This window comes from Pan paniscus, chromosome 5, assembly GCF_029289425.2.
Source record: "Pan paniscus chromosome 5, NHGRI_mPanPan1-v2.0_pri, whole genome shotgun sequence".
NCBI classification, from domain to species: domain Eukaryota; kingdom Metazoa; phylum Chordata; class Mammalia; order Primates; family Hominidae; genus Pan; species Pan paniscus.
The window spans coordinates 90,876,576-90,893,317 of NC_073254.2; the positions used below are offsets into that span (position 1 = coordinate 90,876,576).

At 39.4% G+C, this 16,742-nt stretch overlaps 1 protein-coding gene across 1 annotated transcript in view; it reads right to left on the reverse strand.

Annotated features, from left to right (window-relative positions):
* The window catches only part of B3GAT2 (beta-1,3-glucuronyltransferase 2), a 98,932-nt gene that overhangs the window by 32,054 nt on the left and 50,136 nt on the right, over window positions 1–16,742 (reverse strand). The window contains exon 2 of the mRNA XM_008961793.6: window positions 4,861–5,005. Within this exon, the coding sequence (XP_008960041.2) occupies window positions 4,861–5,005 (145 nt within the window). The remainder of the gene's footprint in view (window positions 1–4,860; window positions 5,006–16,742) is intronic.

The following is a 16,742-nucleotide window of genomic DNA, read 5'->3' on the forward strand; positions in this document are numbered from 1 at the left end:
TGTTATACCCCTTGAAACTGCCACCATCTGTCTTTCCTACTCATTTGCTGTCACATTTCTTAAAAGAGTTGTCTCCTGGCCCTCCTGCCTCCTAGTCATGCTCCCCACCCCCACTGTCCACCCACTCGCCACAAAAGTCAGGGCTTTTAAGCCTCCAGTGAATAGAAACTACCACCAACTGGAAAGCTGGTGATAGGCCATAGGCGAGGAGGAGTTGGCTGCCGACAGAAGACAAGTATAACCAGGTGTACCGCCTTACACAACCTCAGTCCTTAGAATCAGAACTTGTCAAAATCACACAACCCTCGAGTTGGAGGGGACCTCAGTGGCCATTGCACCCTTCCTCTTCCTAACCCATACCTCCTGGCCACTCATCATCACAACATCCTTTCAAATCCCTGTCCAGCCAAGACAGAACCTCCCCAAGCCTTTCCCAGATCAAATCTCTCCCCCTCTGCTCCATTAGAAACCTAATTTTTTTTTTTTTTGAAACAGTCTCCCTGTGTCACCCAGGCTGGAGTGCAGAGGCGCAATCTCGGCTCACTGCAACCTCCACCTCCTGGGTTCAAGTGATTCTCATGTCTCAGCCTCCTGAGTAGCTAGGATTATAGGCGTTTGCCACCACGCCCAGCTAATTTTTGTATTTTTAGTAGAGACGGGGTTTCACCATGTTGGCCAGGCTGGTCTTGAACTCCTGACCTCAGGTGATTCACCTGCCTCAGCCTCCCAAAGTGCCGAGATTATAGGTGTTAGCCACCATGCCCGTCCAGAAACCTAACTTTGCTCAGACCATTCTGCTTCCAGCAGTCTTTCTCCCATACTCACCAAGGGTCCTCCTCTTCCCACATCCAACAACTCATCATTCATCCACCCCTTCTCTTCAGTGACCTCGCCACTGTCCACCCTAACACCCTCTTGCTGGGCCTTGTCTCTTTCCCTGGCTCCTCCCCTGCAGTCACTTTAAATGCCTGTCCCCAGGATGCAATCCGAGGCTGCCACAGAGTCTCCCTGTGGGAGCACATCCATCCCCAGGGCTTCGATACACCCTGGTCCACAGGACTCCAGACCAGAAAACTAAGCTTTCCTAGACTTCACCTGTATGAGGAAAAGGCACAGAAGACCTGTATGCTCCCAGCCTGCTCCTTCCACCTGGCTCTGCTGGTCTGTGTATCACTTCATTTGGCTGGTCCTGACTTGTATTCTTTATAACACTGATTACAATGATAATTTGTATAATTACAGCACTCTCCTGAGTTCTGTGAGTCATTCTAGCAAATTAGCAAACCTGAGGAGATTGTGGGAAACATCCAGTGCAGTCAGTTGATCAGAAGTGCAGGTGGCCTGGGACTCTCCAGCGCATGGGGGGCATGTGAAATAAGGGCAGTCTTGTTGGAGACTGTGCCCTCTAACCTGTGGGGTCTGCACCAACTCCAGGTGGTGTCAGAATTGAATTGCAGTACACCCAGTTGTGTTTTTAGCAGAATAAAGTACCTACTGTGTACCAGCAACTCAACTGGGAACTGCATATACTGTCATTAATGGAGCACCGTGTCCCACGGGCCACATCCTAGAATTAATAATAAGGCACATGCCAATGTTGAAAATTCCTAATAAATATCTGTTTTAAGTTCTCAACTTGAACAAATCTACACCTCCTGGTGAGGGTGAAGATTGATTTAAGCTCAGTTCTTTCAAGCACTCATTCTTACTGACACCTCCCTGGAAGTGGCTGAAGTGAGTCTGTCACTTGAAATTAACTGCCTCCCTTCAAAACAGAGCTAAAACCTTTGGTGGACTTCCTCACTTTTAGCCAATCCTCAGATTCCTGAGGTGTAGGAATTGAATTCTGAGGCACAGAACAGTAGAAACCCCCCAGGGCCTCACTGGCTTGGCAGAGCTATGTGGCTACTGGTCAGCTTTGAAGCCAACTGCACACCACCAGTGGGGCTGCCTCCAGTGTTTTCTTTCCATCTTGTGGGCAGGCATATTAATTTTTTTAAGTAGTAATCATTATTTTTAAAAATATCCTCCAATGGAACAGAAATAATCTTAATTCTGCCATTATGGTTGTAAACATAAGATTATTTCAAGAACAATGTTTCATGTCACCTGAGAGCAAAATTTCAGTATCAGGCAAGTTCAACATGGCAATAAAATGACAGTGTAAGAACTACTAGAATGACATGAAACATCGCAGTTTCAATGTTTGATACTCAAATGAGTTTCCAGTGATGGGCTATGTGATGACCTCACAGAGATACAAACAGGACAGGCTCTGAGGGGCTTCTACTGAATGTGCTCAAACCCACAAATGTTCCATTTGGGCTCGTAATCCGCTTTGCAAATGCAAGACAGACCCAGGCTCCAATATGGTGCTCTCACTTGACTATCACAGAGCATTTTCAAAGTAGAGCTCCTCAGACTGTCCTGGCCACAGCAGGGATGTGGGTCCCCTACCTCTTTCTCCCCTTCTAGAGATTGTGTGTGTGTGTGTGTGTGTGTGTGTGTGTGTGTGTACATGTAACTTGGAAATGAGGTGGGAAGCACCAATTGAACATGAAGGCCTAAAAGGTCTTTTCCCTCTTCCCAGAGAATAAATGAATTGTATGTGGAATCTAAACAAAGTCACAAATTTTTAAGTTAGAATTAGAACAAACTGCCTCAAAAACAGAATAACTATCCTATCAACAAAATTACTTACACTTAAAGACTTCCAAAAATATCAATAATTTACTGAAAGCTAAGATGCAAAGCAAGTTCATGTGTGAAGTGAAAAAAATTATTTAGTGTGACAAAAGTTGTCTCCTTAGAGACACTTTATTCCTATTTTAAAACCATGATAATGAATACAGAGCAAGGAAATAATTCATATCTTATTATGATGGGTATGTTTTTAATATGCTTTGAAAATATACTGAAATGCTTAGAAAAATCCAAACATTGGTCTTGTCATGGAAAAAAGAATTCCCACAGAATTTGGCACTCCTAGCTAGGCCAGCCCTAATGCACAAACACATACATCTTTAATTTTAGAAATATCAATGTGACCCAAATTCTGGGGGAACCAATGCAAATATTCAACAAGTCTATTTGATACCTGATCATCTACATAAAGTTCCTAGATTAAAATCCAGGAAGAGTTACCCAAGTTGCCCTCACCTTGCATGATCCATGCAAGGAAATGGGCAGACATCCCACGTGTTAAGGAGATATGTCTGGGAAGTCCGTGTTGAAACAAGGCTCTGGGAAAATCTGAAGCAAAAGTCTGTCTGTGGCTGCTTGAGCAGTCACAATCCTCGCTTAGAAGCCCAAGCTTGGGCTCTTACTTGAGAGTTCCAAGGTGGGAGGCCAGGAAAGGAGGGCTGCACTGGAGGGCCCTGGTGGTCATCTCTGGCAACTGCCTCACTTTACACAAGAAAACTACATCCCAGAGAAGCAGAAGGACTTTCCCTAATGTTGTCTAAATTTTCTGCTCTAAGGTATACTTCTGGTCAGCAAGAAGCCTGATTTTCAAAAGATACACTATGCCCCATGTTTTCAGGGCCATGGACTCTGAGCGGGTCGAGGGCAGGCTTCTTTCGAGGGTCCTCAGGACCGTCCAAGATGGCTCTGCTGCCTCGCCTTCTGCCTCCAGGTGGAGACCTAGGCTGAGATGCCAGCTCAGTTCTGGAGCTGCAAGAACTGAAGACCAAAGCAAACAGCTGGAGTAACAGAGGGATGGAGAGGTCAGGGGCCTGAGATGTGGCCTGGCTGAGGGCTGGTGCTGTGGAGATGTGTGTTAAATGTTGAGTAAAAATCTCCTATTTGTCCTCTCCCACGAGGCCATGTGACAAGACCCACCACACAGCCGTCCATGAGCGCTGTGCCCCTCAGATGACTCCTGGTATTCTTCGTCCTCTGGCTCCCTCAGATTTATAGTATTGTCAGAATAAAAGTGATGAATCCAGTTCAGAAGACAGCCTCCATCCCATCAGAATTCTGAACGCGGAGATCTTGACTACGGCTGGGAAATATGCACAGAAGATGGGGCAAGCACAGGCTGGCAGCCCGACAGAGCTGTGCTTCAGAGCTCAAGATTGATGAGATCAATTTTGAAGCCTTTCTGCCTTCATTTTTAAGAGTATAGATGTCACCGAATTTTTTTTTTTTTTGCCTCTGAGCCTCATGTTTCAAACTCCATCCTTCCACAGTTATCACAGGCATCATTTTCTATAACCCATAGAAAATGAGTTGTTTTATGATAAAGTAGCATTTTAGAACATGTGGTCCTACTGCAGGGCTAATTCAATTCAGTTGGTTGTTCAGGGAATAAAAACTTTAAGACAGTTATACTCAATAAATTCTTGAAATACCAGAAATCTAAGTTTATATTTTAGTATTAAATATATCAATAAAGCACTAAACCTATCAATAAGCATTAAAATGACTTGTCAATTTTTATATCATTGTTAAATTTATCAATAAACATGATATATTTTAATATATCAGTCTTCTAGAGAAGGGAGTCAAAAGGTTCCAGCTAACAGACCCCTGGAAGGCAGGAGCCAGGTCTAGCTCTCACCACTGAATCCCCAGTGGCCAACCCAGTAGCTGCCACATAGACGCTTGTGGGATAAAGGCACAGACAGGGGACAAAATGGAACAGAAAGGGCATTTTCTAATCACCCTCCAAATCAATTTCCACTTGATCTAACCAAAGAGCCTATTTTGAAGGTTTAAATATTTCATCTCCTGAATATGATATGATGTAGGGTTTTATCCAAATTTGTCTTTTAAAGCTTCCTTCATCCAGTGCATCTTTATACACAGGAGCATAAGAACAGTCCAGCAGGAACAAATGTCATCACCCACACTGCTCACCTGCCATGTCGATGGCAAAAGGCCTGTCTGCTCTCCAGCCGGTGTACCAGCCAACAACTTTGCCGTTTTCCACCAGCGGACGTTCGTAGCGCCGCCCACCAACCAGGCCCACAGGCCAGACGGAGACCTTGCGAGTGGTTCGCATCTATAAAAAGGGAAAAGACATGTGTTTTAAGTTTCCTTAGGAAAAAGAGGGAGGAAATGAATGTGATCTATGTAGAAGAAGTAGGGCTGGTAGTGGTGTAAGATTTCAAAAGCTGAAGGTTTCAAAACAGAATCCTTCTGCTGCTAGAGTATGGCCCCCATCTGTTAGGCTGGCTGCTGTGCCATGATCTCTACTCGGTCATAAATTGGGCTAGGGCTCAAGGTTTAGGAGAAATAAAATGGTTGTCAATATCTGGACATCACTGATTTGAAGCTAAGTTGCAACTATCAGATATTTTCCTATTTGTTTCAAAGTTGAATCTTTAAACAATACTTCTATCTTCCGAGGTGAGAAAGTTTAATTCCCCTTTAGGAAACTTCATTACTCAGGAAGAACAAAAACTTCACTCAGAGAAGTCACAGGAGCATCCTTTCTCTGACTTTTCTATTGCTATACATACACAGAATTCTTGGCTGGGGACATTAATAATGGGATCCAGATACAGACCTGAACCTGGCTTCTTCGAGTGATAAAAAGAAACACACACCCTAAACATTTGCCTGCCTTTCAAGGGCAATTGGGCCAAACTAGAGACTGTTGGAATCGCTTGTCCTTGTTACACACAGTGGAATCCTGGTTAAACATGACGCTCAACTGAAAGTTACTAGCTGGATTTCTTTAAGGGGAAAGAGATGCCCACAAGAAAGCTTGCTGATATTAGGCAGCACTGTAGGAGAAAATCGCTACCACCACCTTTTTCCAGGCTCATGCTGAACAGCTCAAAAGGCATCTTAGCATAAACTAGAAAAAGGTGCCCCTTTCTCGGGCAGACACACCCCATGCTGGAGCCCATAGCTTGGCAAAGTACAAGCTGGACTTAAGCTCCACGCACCCTCACAGCTGGGTGTGCCTTGGACGAGGTATAACCTGCACAACTGCATGAGGTGGTCTTGTTGTTGAGGTAATTATAATTTCAACAGCAGTGCTTTATCTTTTATTTGCTATAGAACTGAACTGGGTCATAATCAGTTAATCAGTGGTTAAATAATGATCATCAACCAAGGAATTTTTTATGAAAGGAAAAAAATGATATACCTGGGAAAGATTTTCAAATACAATAGAAATGAAAGTCACAATATTAAAGAGTAAAAATAATTAGAAGCTCCCATTAGCCAAGCTTCCTGGTTTTACTTATTATTATCCTACCCTGTTCCAAAAAGGGGATTTTTTTTTTTTTTTTTTTTTTTTTTTTTTTTTTTTTGGAGTCAGAGTCTCACTCTGTTGCCCAGGCTGCAGTGCAGTGGTGTGATCTTGGCTCACTGCAATCTCTGCCTCCCGGGTTCAAGTAATTCTCCTGCCTCAGCCTCCTGAGTAGCTCGATTACAGCCACCCACCAACACTCCTGGCTAATTCCAAAGAGGGGATTTAAGGGTATGAAGCATTCCAGGTAATGAGGTTCTCACTGCATTGGTCTGCCTCAAATCTAAAGTTACTATTTTTTATAGTCTCTTATCATTTTTTCAATAAATGAACTGCGACTGTCTTGTGCTAACTCACACTAACTTTTACAACTTTTTTTTTTTTTTTTAACAAGCTGAGGTACAAGTGACTGCAGAAAAGTGTTAACAAGCCTGAGACTTTATCTAAAGCCTTATCTTTAGAAAGGTCTGCTTGCAAGGCTTGCCCTTGGCTAGTGTCAGGGAACACAGCTTTTGAAACATTTCCTACCCTTATAAGGTTATTTTATCTGTCTGGGGCACTGAACAACTGCTTTCCTTCCAGGAATATGAAATATTGGTGGGCAAGAGTGCCTATGTGACAAGCCCTGAACAAAAACCCTGAACTCTTGAGTCTTAAGTGGGTTTCCCTGGGTATAATCATTGTACGCCTGTGACTACATTTTCACTACTGGAGAGGTGGTATGCTGTGTGTGATCTCAGAGGGAGGGAGGGAACACAGAAAACCCGCACATGGATTCCTCTGGACCCTGCCTGATGTCATTTCCCCTTACTGATCCACCTGTGTATCCTTCTACGTCAGTGTAATAAGTCTTAGCCCTAAGAACGACTATATGCTGAGTGCTACAGGTCCTAGTAAACCACCAAACAGGGTTGTCTTGGGATCCCTGAAATATTAATATAGAATAAAATGTGCTTTTTAAAGTCTAAAATTAGACACATTTTGACATATGTATATAGCCATGAAGCCATCACCACAATGAATATAATTAACACACCCAGCACCCCCAAAAATTTCCTTGTGCTTTTAATCCATTTCTCCAGTCCCTTTTTATATCACCCATCACCAGGAAACCCCATCTCCTTTCTGTAACTATACATTAGTTTGCATCCTCTAGAATTTTGTATGAATGTAATAATTCAGCATGTGGGGTGTATGTGAATGTGTGTATGTGTAAATATAGCTTCTTTCATTTGGCATAGTTATAAAGAGATTCATCTACTTGTAATGTACATTAATAGTTCCCTCCTTTATTTTGCTGGATGGTATTCTATTGTGTAGTTCATACCACAGTTTACACATTCACCTGCTGAGGGACATTTGGGTTGTTTCAAGCTTTTGGCTATTACAGATGAAGCTGCTACAAACTAAATACGTGTTTACAAGTTTATGCGAATTTCTTTCTCTTTTTTTTTTAAGATAAATACATAGAAGTGGAATGGCTGGATCATGAACTAGGTATACATTTAACTTTTTCAGAAACTGTCAGATTATTTTCCAAAGTGCTTCTGCCATTTTACATTCTCATCAGCAGTGTAAGAGACGTCTAGTTCCTCCACATCCTCACCAACACTTGGTATTATCGATCTTCAATTTCAATAATTCTAATACATACTACTAATAGTGGTATCCCATTATAGTTTTAATTTGCATTATTTTAATGACTAATATGCTTACTGCTATCTGTATCTCTTCTTTGGAAAAAGTCAGTTCAAATCTTTCGCACATTCAAAAAAAAAAGGTTTTCTTACTATTGACTTTTGAGAGTTATTTATATATTCTGCATACAAATCTTTTATATGATGTATAAATATTTTCTGCCACTCCGTGGCTCATCTTTTCATTCTTATAACAGTGTCTTTTGAAAAACAGAAGTTTTAATCTTAATGAAGTCCAATTCATCTGTTTATTATTTTATGGATCATGCTTTTGATGTTCTACTTAAAATATTTTTGTGGCTCTGCACGGTGGCTCATGCCTGTAATTCCAGCACACTTTGGGAGGTCGAGGTGGGCAGATCACTTGAGGTCAGGAGTTCGAGACCAGCCTGGCCAACATGGTGAAACCCCGTCTCTACTAAAAATACAAAAATTAGCCAGGTGTGGTAGGGAACACCTGTAACAACAGCTACTCAGGAGGGTAAGGCATGAGAACTGCTTGAAAAAAATATATATATATATATTTGCCTAATCCAAGGTTACAAGGGTTTTCTCCTCCTTTCTACAAGTATTATAGTTTTAGGTAATATGTTTAGACTATGATCCATTTTCAGTTAATTTTTATATATGGTATGAGGAACTGATTGAAGTTCTTTTCTTTTTTTGTATACGGATAACTAATTGTTCCAACTATATCTAATTGTCCTGGAACAACTGAGCTGCCATTACAACTTTTTCAAAAATCAGCTATGCATATATGTATGGGTTTATTTCTGGATGCTCTAATCTGGTCCATTGGTCTGTTCAGTGATCTTAATACCAATGCCACAATATCCTGATTTACCATAGCTTTATAATAAGTCTTATAATCAGATAGTATTACTCCTCCAACTTTATCCTTCATTTTCAAAGTTGTTTTGACTGTTATAGATCCTTTTTATTTCCACATGAATTTCAGAGTCAGTTTGTCAATTTCAGCAAATTCCGATAGAGATTGCATTGAATCTATATATTAATTTGGTGACATCTTAACAATATTGAGTTTTCTAACCCATAAACATGATCTCTCTACATTTATTTAGGTCTTTAATTTCTCCCAGCAATGTTTTGATGATTTAATTCTTGAATCAATATTAACATTTAATGCTTTTGTATCCTAGGTCTTCCCCATAGGTGGGACAAAAACCCAGGAAATTTACTAAAATTTTCATAAAAATATAGTCCCCCCCACCTCCCCAACTCACTCCAGCTTCAGACTCCTCTTTCCTGACATACTCAGAAAGTAAAAATATTTCAAATTTTTGGCCTTAGATGTTAAACATGGCAAACACAGAGAAACCAGGTTAAACCTAATACATACTTTTAAAAAATTAACAGAATGGCTTTATATATAAGGCAATAACAATAGTACTGTGGGTTTTTGGGTAAGATAATCTTCTTAAAATGGCCATGATTTTTCAGCTCCTAAACTGCTTTTGCCCAGAACGCTAAATATTCAAATCTGTGAAAAACTGGTGGGCAGACCCCATCTGACACCTCTGTGCTCCCTTAAGAATGTATAAGATTGTGCCCTGCACACAGCAGGTATTAAACAACTCTTGGCAAGTGTTTAAATACTAATTAGTCATTTACATATGGGCCCATTAGCCAGGTGTGGTTGGTGGTGTGTGCCTGTAGTTCCAGCTACTTGGGAGGCTGAGGCGGGAGGATTGCTTGAGCCCGGGAAGTAGAGGTTGCAGTGAGATGTGATTGCACCACTGCACTCTGGCCTGGACAATGAAGCAAGACCCTGGCTCAAAATAAATAAATAAATAAATAAATAGGAATGAAAAACAAATAGAAATAAAAAATAAATGTGGGCCCACATGTAACAAGAAATCACTATGTGTCTGTGCTGTGCAAGAGACATGCTCACAATCAAAAAGGGAGACAGGTAATAAATGAACAGAAGGCAAAAGACATTTTTAAAAAAGGAAAAGAGAAATTGCCATTAAAGGGAATTAAAAAGAATAATAAGCTATACCTGTGGGACCACTAGAACAATCAAATATGGCCACAGAAATTCAGCATGTTTTGCATTAGACTTTTCATTTAAGCTGGGTCATGAAAGGTATATAGGATTTTGTCCACAGAATACAGAATGGCCTCAGGTTCTAGGTAACCAGATGAATCAAAGAAGCAAAACTTTGCATTCCTGTGCCAATTTCATGCTAGAAAATGTAGGTTTTGCTTAGCACACTCCAAATTACTGAGAGCAGCTCAGAGCTAACATTTGTTCATGCTTTATTTTTCTAGAGGGCTGGGTGTTAAAGGTGAGGCAATGATTATTTAAATGCAGATGATGTGGCGGGATGATGTCTCCAGGTATGCTACATTTTAAAAAGCTTGTCATATAATTAGTTTAAAAATTCAAAAAGATCCAGATGCCCTCACCATCTACGCCCTGCTGAAATTCCATGCAGAATGCTTCATCACAGAATTAGCCCCTCTATCCTCGACCACTATACTATATAGAGTGTGCCAGACATTTCAAAGGAAAATGGCACAGCTATTTACAGAACTTCTTCATTTCACTCCTGGGATCTATCCTTTGTTCTGTGTCATTTTCACTCAATCTATGCTCTTTGAGGATTCCTTAACAGCCCTGTTATTTTCTGACGGGTAGGGGGAATGTAACAACAACAGTGACTATTAAAAGTATCTTCATATAACTAAAATATTCTCAGTATTTAAAAGCTTTGCTACTTTCTCAACATGAAATAGCAGTTACATAACAAACACAATCTCAGGTGTCTGGTGTGAACTCCAATCTAAAACAGAGCATTAAAGCAATGGATACTATGATAAAGGGGCAGCAATTCACGTATTTATAGGAGTTATAATATTACAAACAGTTCTGGCCCCCAAAAGCACTCTCTTCCCATTTATTCAATGCCAAAGTCATATTCTGTGGTTTATTCCTCCTGTGATAACCTCCAGCTAAATGGACAGGGCTTGCATAGCAATGTTAATCAACCAAACTCACAGTCAGAGTAATTTCCACAGACCCAATGGCTACAAAGGACACACAAGATATATTTGGTGCATGTGCACACTCCTCCAGGCTGAATGCCATTTAAACTATTCCAGGGTAGTGGTGCTTGTTCATCACGTTGTCATCTTCTCTAGGAAAGGAGGGAGGCAGGTGACTACTATGCACTCCAGTCTGGTGGCCCTTAACAACAACCGGCTCTTTTTTTTTTTTGAGTCAGGGTCTCCTCTGTCACCCAGGCTGGAAGTACTCACTGCAGCCCCCAACTCCTGAGATCAAGTGATCCTCCCACCTCAGCCTTCTGAGTAGCTAAGATTACAGGCATGCCATGCCAGGACAGCTTTTTAAATTTTCTATAGAGTTGGGGTCTCACTATGTTGCCCCGGCTGGCAGCTCCTGTTTCTTTAGCCAACTTTTCTTTCTGCAGCTTTCTGCTACGTCCTTTTCGACCCTCCTTGGGAGATGGCTAACAGCCAGCTCCAGGGACTGGAACACTCAGAAGATCACATTCAGGCAATCATCAGAATGCCCTTAGAGCAAAAAAGAAAAAGTTAAATGCCTTTAGCTTCCTTGAAGACATGCCACTAGTTAAAATCTTGTTTTATTTTTTCCAAAGAGAAATGAATAAAGTTATTGATCTTCTGAAATTTAAAATGCTATAGGCAACTTCAAGAAAGTGGAGTTACAATAAAAAATGTGACACTCTGTATCCTGTTTTTTTAAACTAACAATTTCAGTAGCAAAAAACAAACGAAACCCACCAAATCCAATGGGACCCGTGAACTAAGAACACAAAGGAAAGGGCAGTGCAAATATGATGAAGATTTGAACACAGAGGTGATTTGGAAGCAAGTATTCTTTCCAATTTTATTGTCCCTAAACATGTGATTTTCCAAAACAAAACGATATTTATATGATCAAATACACCTATAACTTTCCTTTGGAACAAGCTTGAAAATGAACATAAAGTCTGCTTTTCTTCCTCTTTCTTGCATCCCCCTCCTAATGATTTCACCATCCATCTTGGCTACATGATTAAGGGTAACATCAATAGTCATAAATCGTGTTGATAGTATGTACCTTTGCTATGATGTGATGGGAATGACACTTAACCTCTGTGGCATTTTCTAATGCCATTCTCCTATAAAAGAAACCAGGGATTCTTAGAGAAATGGCTGATTCTAGGACTGGGATGGGAAATACACAAGATAAGCCTGGAGGAGCCAGAAAGGAAAGAAGCATTCAAATAAGACAAAAAACCGAACAAACCCACATTGGTGTGTGTGTCAAAGGGACATAGCCAATTGAAACAGCTCCTAGTGGACAAAGCTGGCAACAAAATAATTTGAGCAACAAAATAAATAATGGTGAATTTGTGTACATTTGACATGATGTTATGAAAGTGGCGTAGAGTGGCTGTGCCCCTCTCAGCAGTGCCAGCCCTCCCCCGTTTGCCACAGTGTCCCCATCATTCCCCACTGCAGTCTCAATGCTGAGTCTGCATGCCAATCACCATTCATTAACCAGCTGATGCTGTCATGGGAGATACTGTATTCCTCTCTTTGAAGTGGGAAACTGAAAAACAGATCAAATGGGCCATGCATTTCAAAAATGTATGGAGGCAGTATTCTATGTATGAAAACAGGGAATGTTCCTAAATATTTAGTGTGAAAAGTATGTGTATAAAGATACCATTAGAAATAAACCATAATAAGAACCATGAGACATGTGAGAAAGGGACATGACTCAAAACATTAATAAATGAAAATGAACCACGTTGAAATTTTAGCCCTTTAGATTTTAATATAAATAAAGTAATACTGCTTATACAAGAACAGCTTCACTTAATTATGTTACTTGCTTTAGGTCATATGTATTTGTGAATTCTGGTATGGACTGTCTAGGAGGGGCCTGACTGGGCTCTGCTTATTATAAAGCTATATAAATCAAGACAATGTGGCATTAGTGTAAGGATAAATATATAGATAAATGGAAGAGACTAGAGAATTTAGAAATAGTTCCTCCTACATATAGTCAGTCGATTTCTGGCTAAGATGCCAAGGCAGTTCAATGGGGGAAAAGGACAGTCTCTTCAGCAATCAGGGCTGGAATGAATGGACATCCATGCTAAAAAAAAAAAAAAAAAAAAAAAAAAAAAAGTAGATGTGGAGAAAGAGGGACCCTTGTACATGGTTGGTAGAAATGTAAATTGGCATAGCCATTGTAGAGAACAGTATGGAGGCTCTTCAAAATATTAAAAATAGAGCTACCAAATGATGCAGCAATTCCATTATTGAACATATATATCCAAAGGATATGAAATCAGTATGTCAAAGAGAATGCCCATGTTTATTGCAGCACTATTCACAATAGCCAAGATACAAAATCAACCTAAATGCCTATCAACAGATGAATGGATTAAGAAAACGGGATATATATATATACACATATACACACACACACACACACACACACACACACACATATAAACACAATAGGGTACTATTCTGCCTTAGAAAAGAAGGAAATCCTGTAATTTGCAACAACATAAAAAAACTGGGAAGACATTATGCTAAGTAAAATTCACCAGGCTAAGAAACACAAATACCAATGGTCTCACTGATAAATGGAATCTTAAAAAGTCAAACTCATAGAAACAGAAAGTAAAATGGTGGTATAAGAGGTTGGACAGGGAGCGAGGGGTGGCAGGGATTGGGGGGCTGTTGGTCAAAGGACAAATTTTTACTTAGAAGGAATAAGTTCAAGAGATCTATTGTATATCATGGTGACTATAGTTAATATATACTTAAAAATTGCTGAGACAGATTTTTAAGCGTTCTTATCACAAAAAAATAACCATGTGAGGTAATATGTATTCCACAATGTATACATGTATCAAATCATGTTATACAACATAAATATATACCATTTTTATTAACTAAAAAATTAAAAAAGAAAGAAAAAGAACAACACCTATATCTCGCAAAATTCATAAAAATTAAATTAAAATGGGACCATGAACCAAAACACAAAAGCTAAAGTTTTTAAGTTTATAAACTTCTAGAAGAAAATACAGGAGAAAATCTTTGAGGTCTTAGGGTAGGCAAAACTTCCTTAAACAGGACATAAATAATAGGAACCTTAAATAAATCTATAAATTGGACTTCATCAAAATTAAAATTTTCTACTCTCCAAAAGATACTATTAGGAAAATTTTTAAAGTAATCCATAGACTGGGAGAACATATCCTAATACATACATCTGACAAAACACTAGTATTCAGAATGCATAGAACTTCATAGCTCAAGAAAAAAGACAACCCAATTTAAAAAGTCAGTGAAAGATATGAATGGACATTTCATCAACATATATGAATGACCAATTATCACACAAAAAGATGCTCTGTGTCATCACCCATTAAAGAAATGGAAATTAAAACCACAATAAAATTAAAATTTCAGAAATTAAACAAAATTAAAAAACAGAAATTAAAGCCACTACTGACCCACCAGAATGGCTAAAATGAAAAGATTGGCAATACCAAGAGTTGATGACAATGTGGAATAATTAGGTCTCAAATACATTCTTGGTGGTAGTAAAAAATGGTAACAACTACTTGGGAAAAAAAATTGGTAGTATCCTATAAAGTTAAAAAACATGACACAGCAATTCCTTTCCTAGGTATTTACTGCAGAGAAATGAAAGCTCATGTCCATACAAAACCTTGTGCCTGAATGTTCAAACAGCTTCACTCATAATATCCATAAGCTGGAAACGGTCCAAATGTTCATCAACTTGTAAATAGATAAACAAATAGATAAGCAAAACATACATACAATGGATTACTATTCAGTAAGAGACAGTAATGAATAATTGATATGCATAATAACATGTACCAATTTCCAAAACATAATGCTGAGTAAAAGTAGCCAGAGAAAAGGCCTCATATACTGTTATTCCACTTACATGAAATTCTAGAATAGGTACACTAATCTACAGTGACACAAAGCAGGTCAGAGGCTGAAAAAGGGCTGACTGCAAAAGGTCATAGGTGACAGGGCGACAGTTACCAGGGTATATGAATTTGCTAACATGAAGCAAACTCTGCACTTCAAATGAGTACACTTTCGTTTAGGTAAACTATACCTCAAGAAAGGTAATTTAAAATAAAAACAAAATAATTAGGTGGTTTCAATATGAACTCACGATTAAAGAGCCTAGAAAAATTAACACCCCAGTAGCAGTAAAACACAAACACCCAACTCTTGGTTTGTAAATATTATTTTCCACTAAAGGGAAACAGGTCTCCTTGGAGAAGAGGCTGATTTCAGGTCTGACACATGCCCAGAGTACTGAAAGTACGAGATAAGCCTAAGATATCTTGGGCCAAAAATGCCAAGAAGTGCTCAAAGCTAAACAAGGACAAGTTCAATGAAGACAGAAGCTGGTCTGAAGGGTTCCTGGCCAATCTGTGAACGATTTTAAACATCAGAAAGAATGACATCGATGGATTAAAACACATGGTGAGAAAAACTGACCCATAAGTCTATAATTACAGGGGGTGTGTGTAGCTATTCTTGGGTAAAAGTTATTGGAAAACAAAATATTCTCATTGTCTCAAGGTATCACCCCTGGGGTTACTTGTTAATTACAGGAGGAAAATGTGCCTTCACAATAAGAGGTATGGCAGTCACTCCCTTGGCCAAGTGGTCAAGTTTGGCATCACCATAAAAAAAAAAATGACCTGGCAATATATGCTGCCTCATTGGATGCAAGGAGGAAGACAATATAACCTATGTGTTGTCCTTGACAAAGAGGTTCAGACTAAATATAGTTATCAGGAAACAAACAAAGGTTGGGGAAACTAAACTGCCAAATGCAATTTTGTCTTTGTGTGAACTTATCATAGCCAAATCTATGAGCTATTTAAATTTCTATTTTCCCCAAGGTTTCTAGGAAAGCAGCAACTGTTGTAGAATAGAACCACAGCTAGGAGTATAATTATTATGTATAGTGGTGAAATTATGATGATGTTGCTGAGGAAACGCAAGAGTTACTGCTTTGGAAGTCCCCCTAACCACAGGAGCCACCAATGTTAAAATGTATTCCTTCTGGAAAAGTCAAATGAGCTTTGTCTATTTCACTATCCCTTGCATAGATCTGTATACTTCAGTAAAATGTGATGTTTATTGAAAATACAAATATAATTGCCAATGATATAATTGCCAATGACTATGTTAATCTTTATCTGGATATCAAAAGGAAAACTTTATACAAAATTAAATTATACTTAGGTTTGCACAAAACTGCTGCAGATTAGCATGTCTAACGTACTCCAATAACCTACGTTTTTGCCCCTTTTAAAATTGGATTATTTGCTACATATATTCCCCAAAATGGGTTTCAAGGGTCCCCAGTTCTTTAATGGCAGACAGCATGTTGCTCGCCTCTGTGGCAGTGTGTCCAACAGGTAATAGAAGGTTTGTGTAGCTGTATAGTTCACTTGGCATGGGGATCTGCAGCTCTTTGTAACATAGGATAGCTGGTATCATTATCCACTAGTCTTTTCATGTAATAGGCAAACTCAGATACAAAGGAGCTACTCTACATCTCAAAAAAGGAATAAATTAACATAACTGACTTGAAAGCATAATAATACTTTTTCTTCTTAAAAAAATATGGTCCCGGAATGTCTCCTGGCACTGTGTGTGTGTGTGTGTATGTGTGTGTGTGCGGTGTGTGTACAGAGAGAGGGACTGGGGCATGTATTGGATTGTTCAACTATTTATCTTCACTACATAAAAGGGAG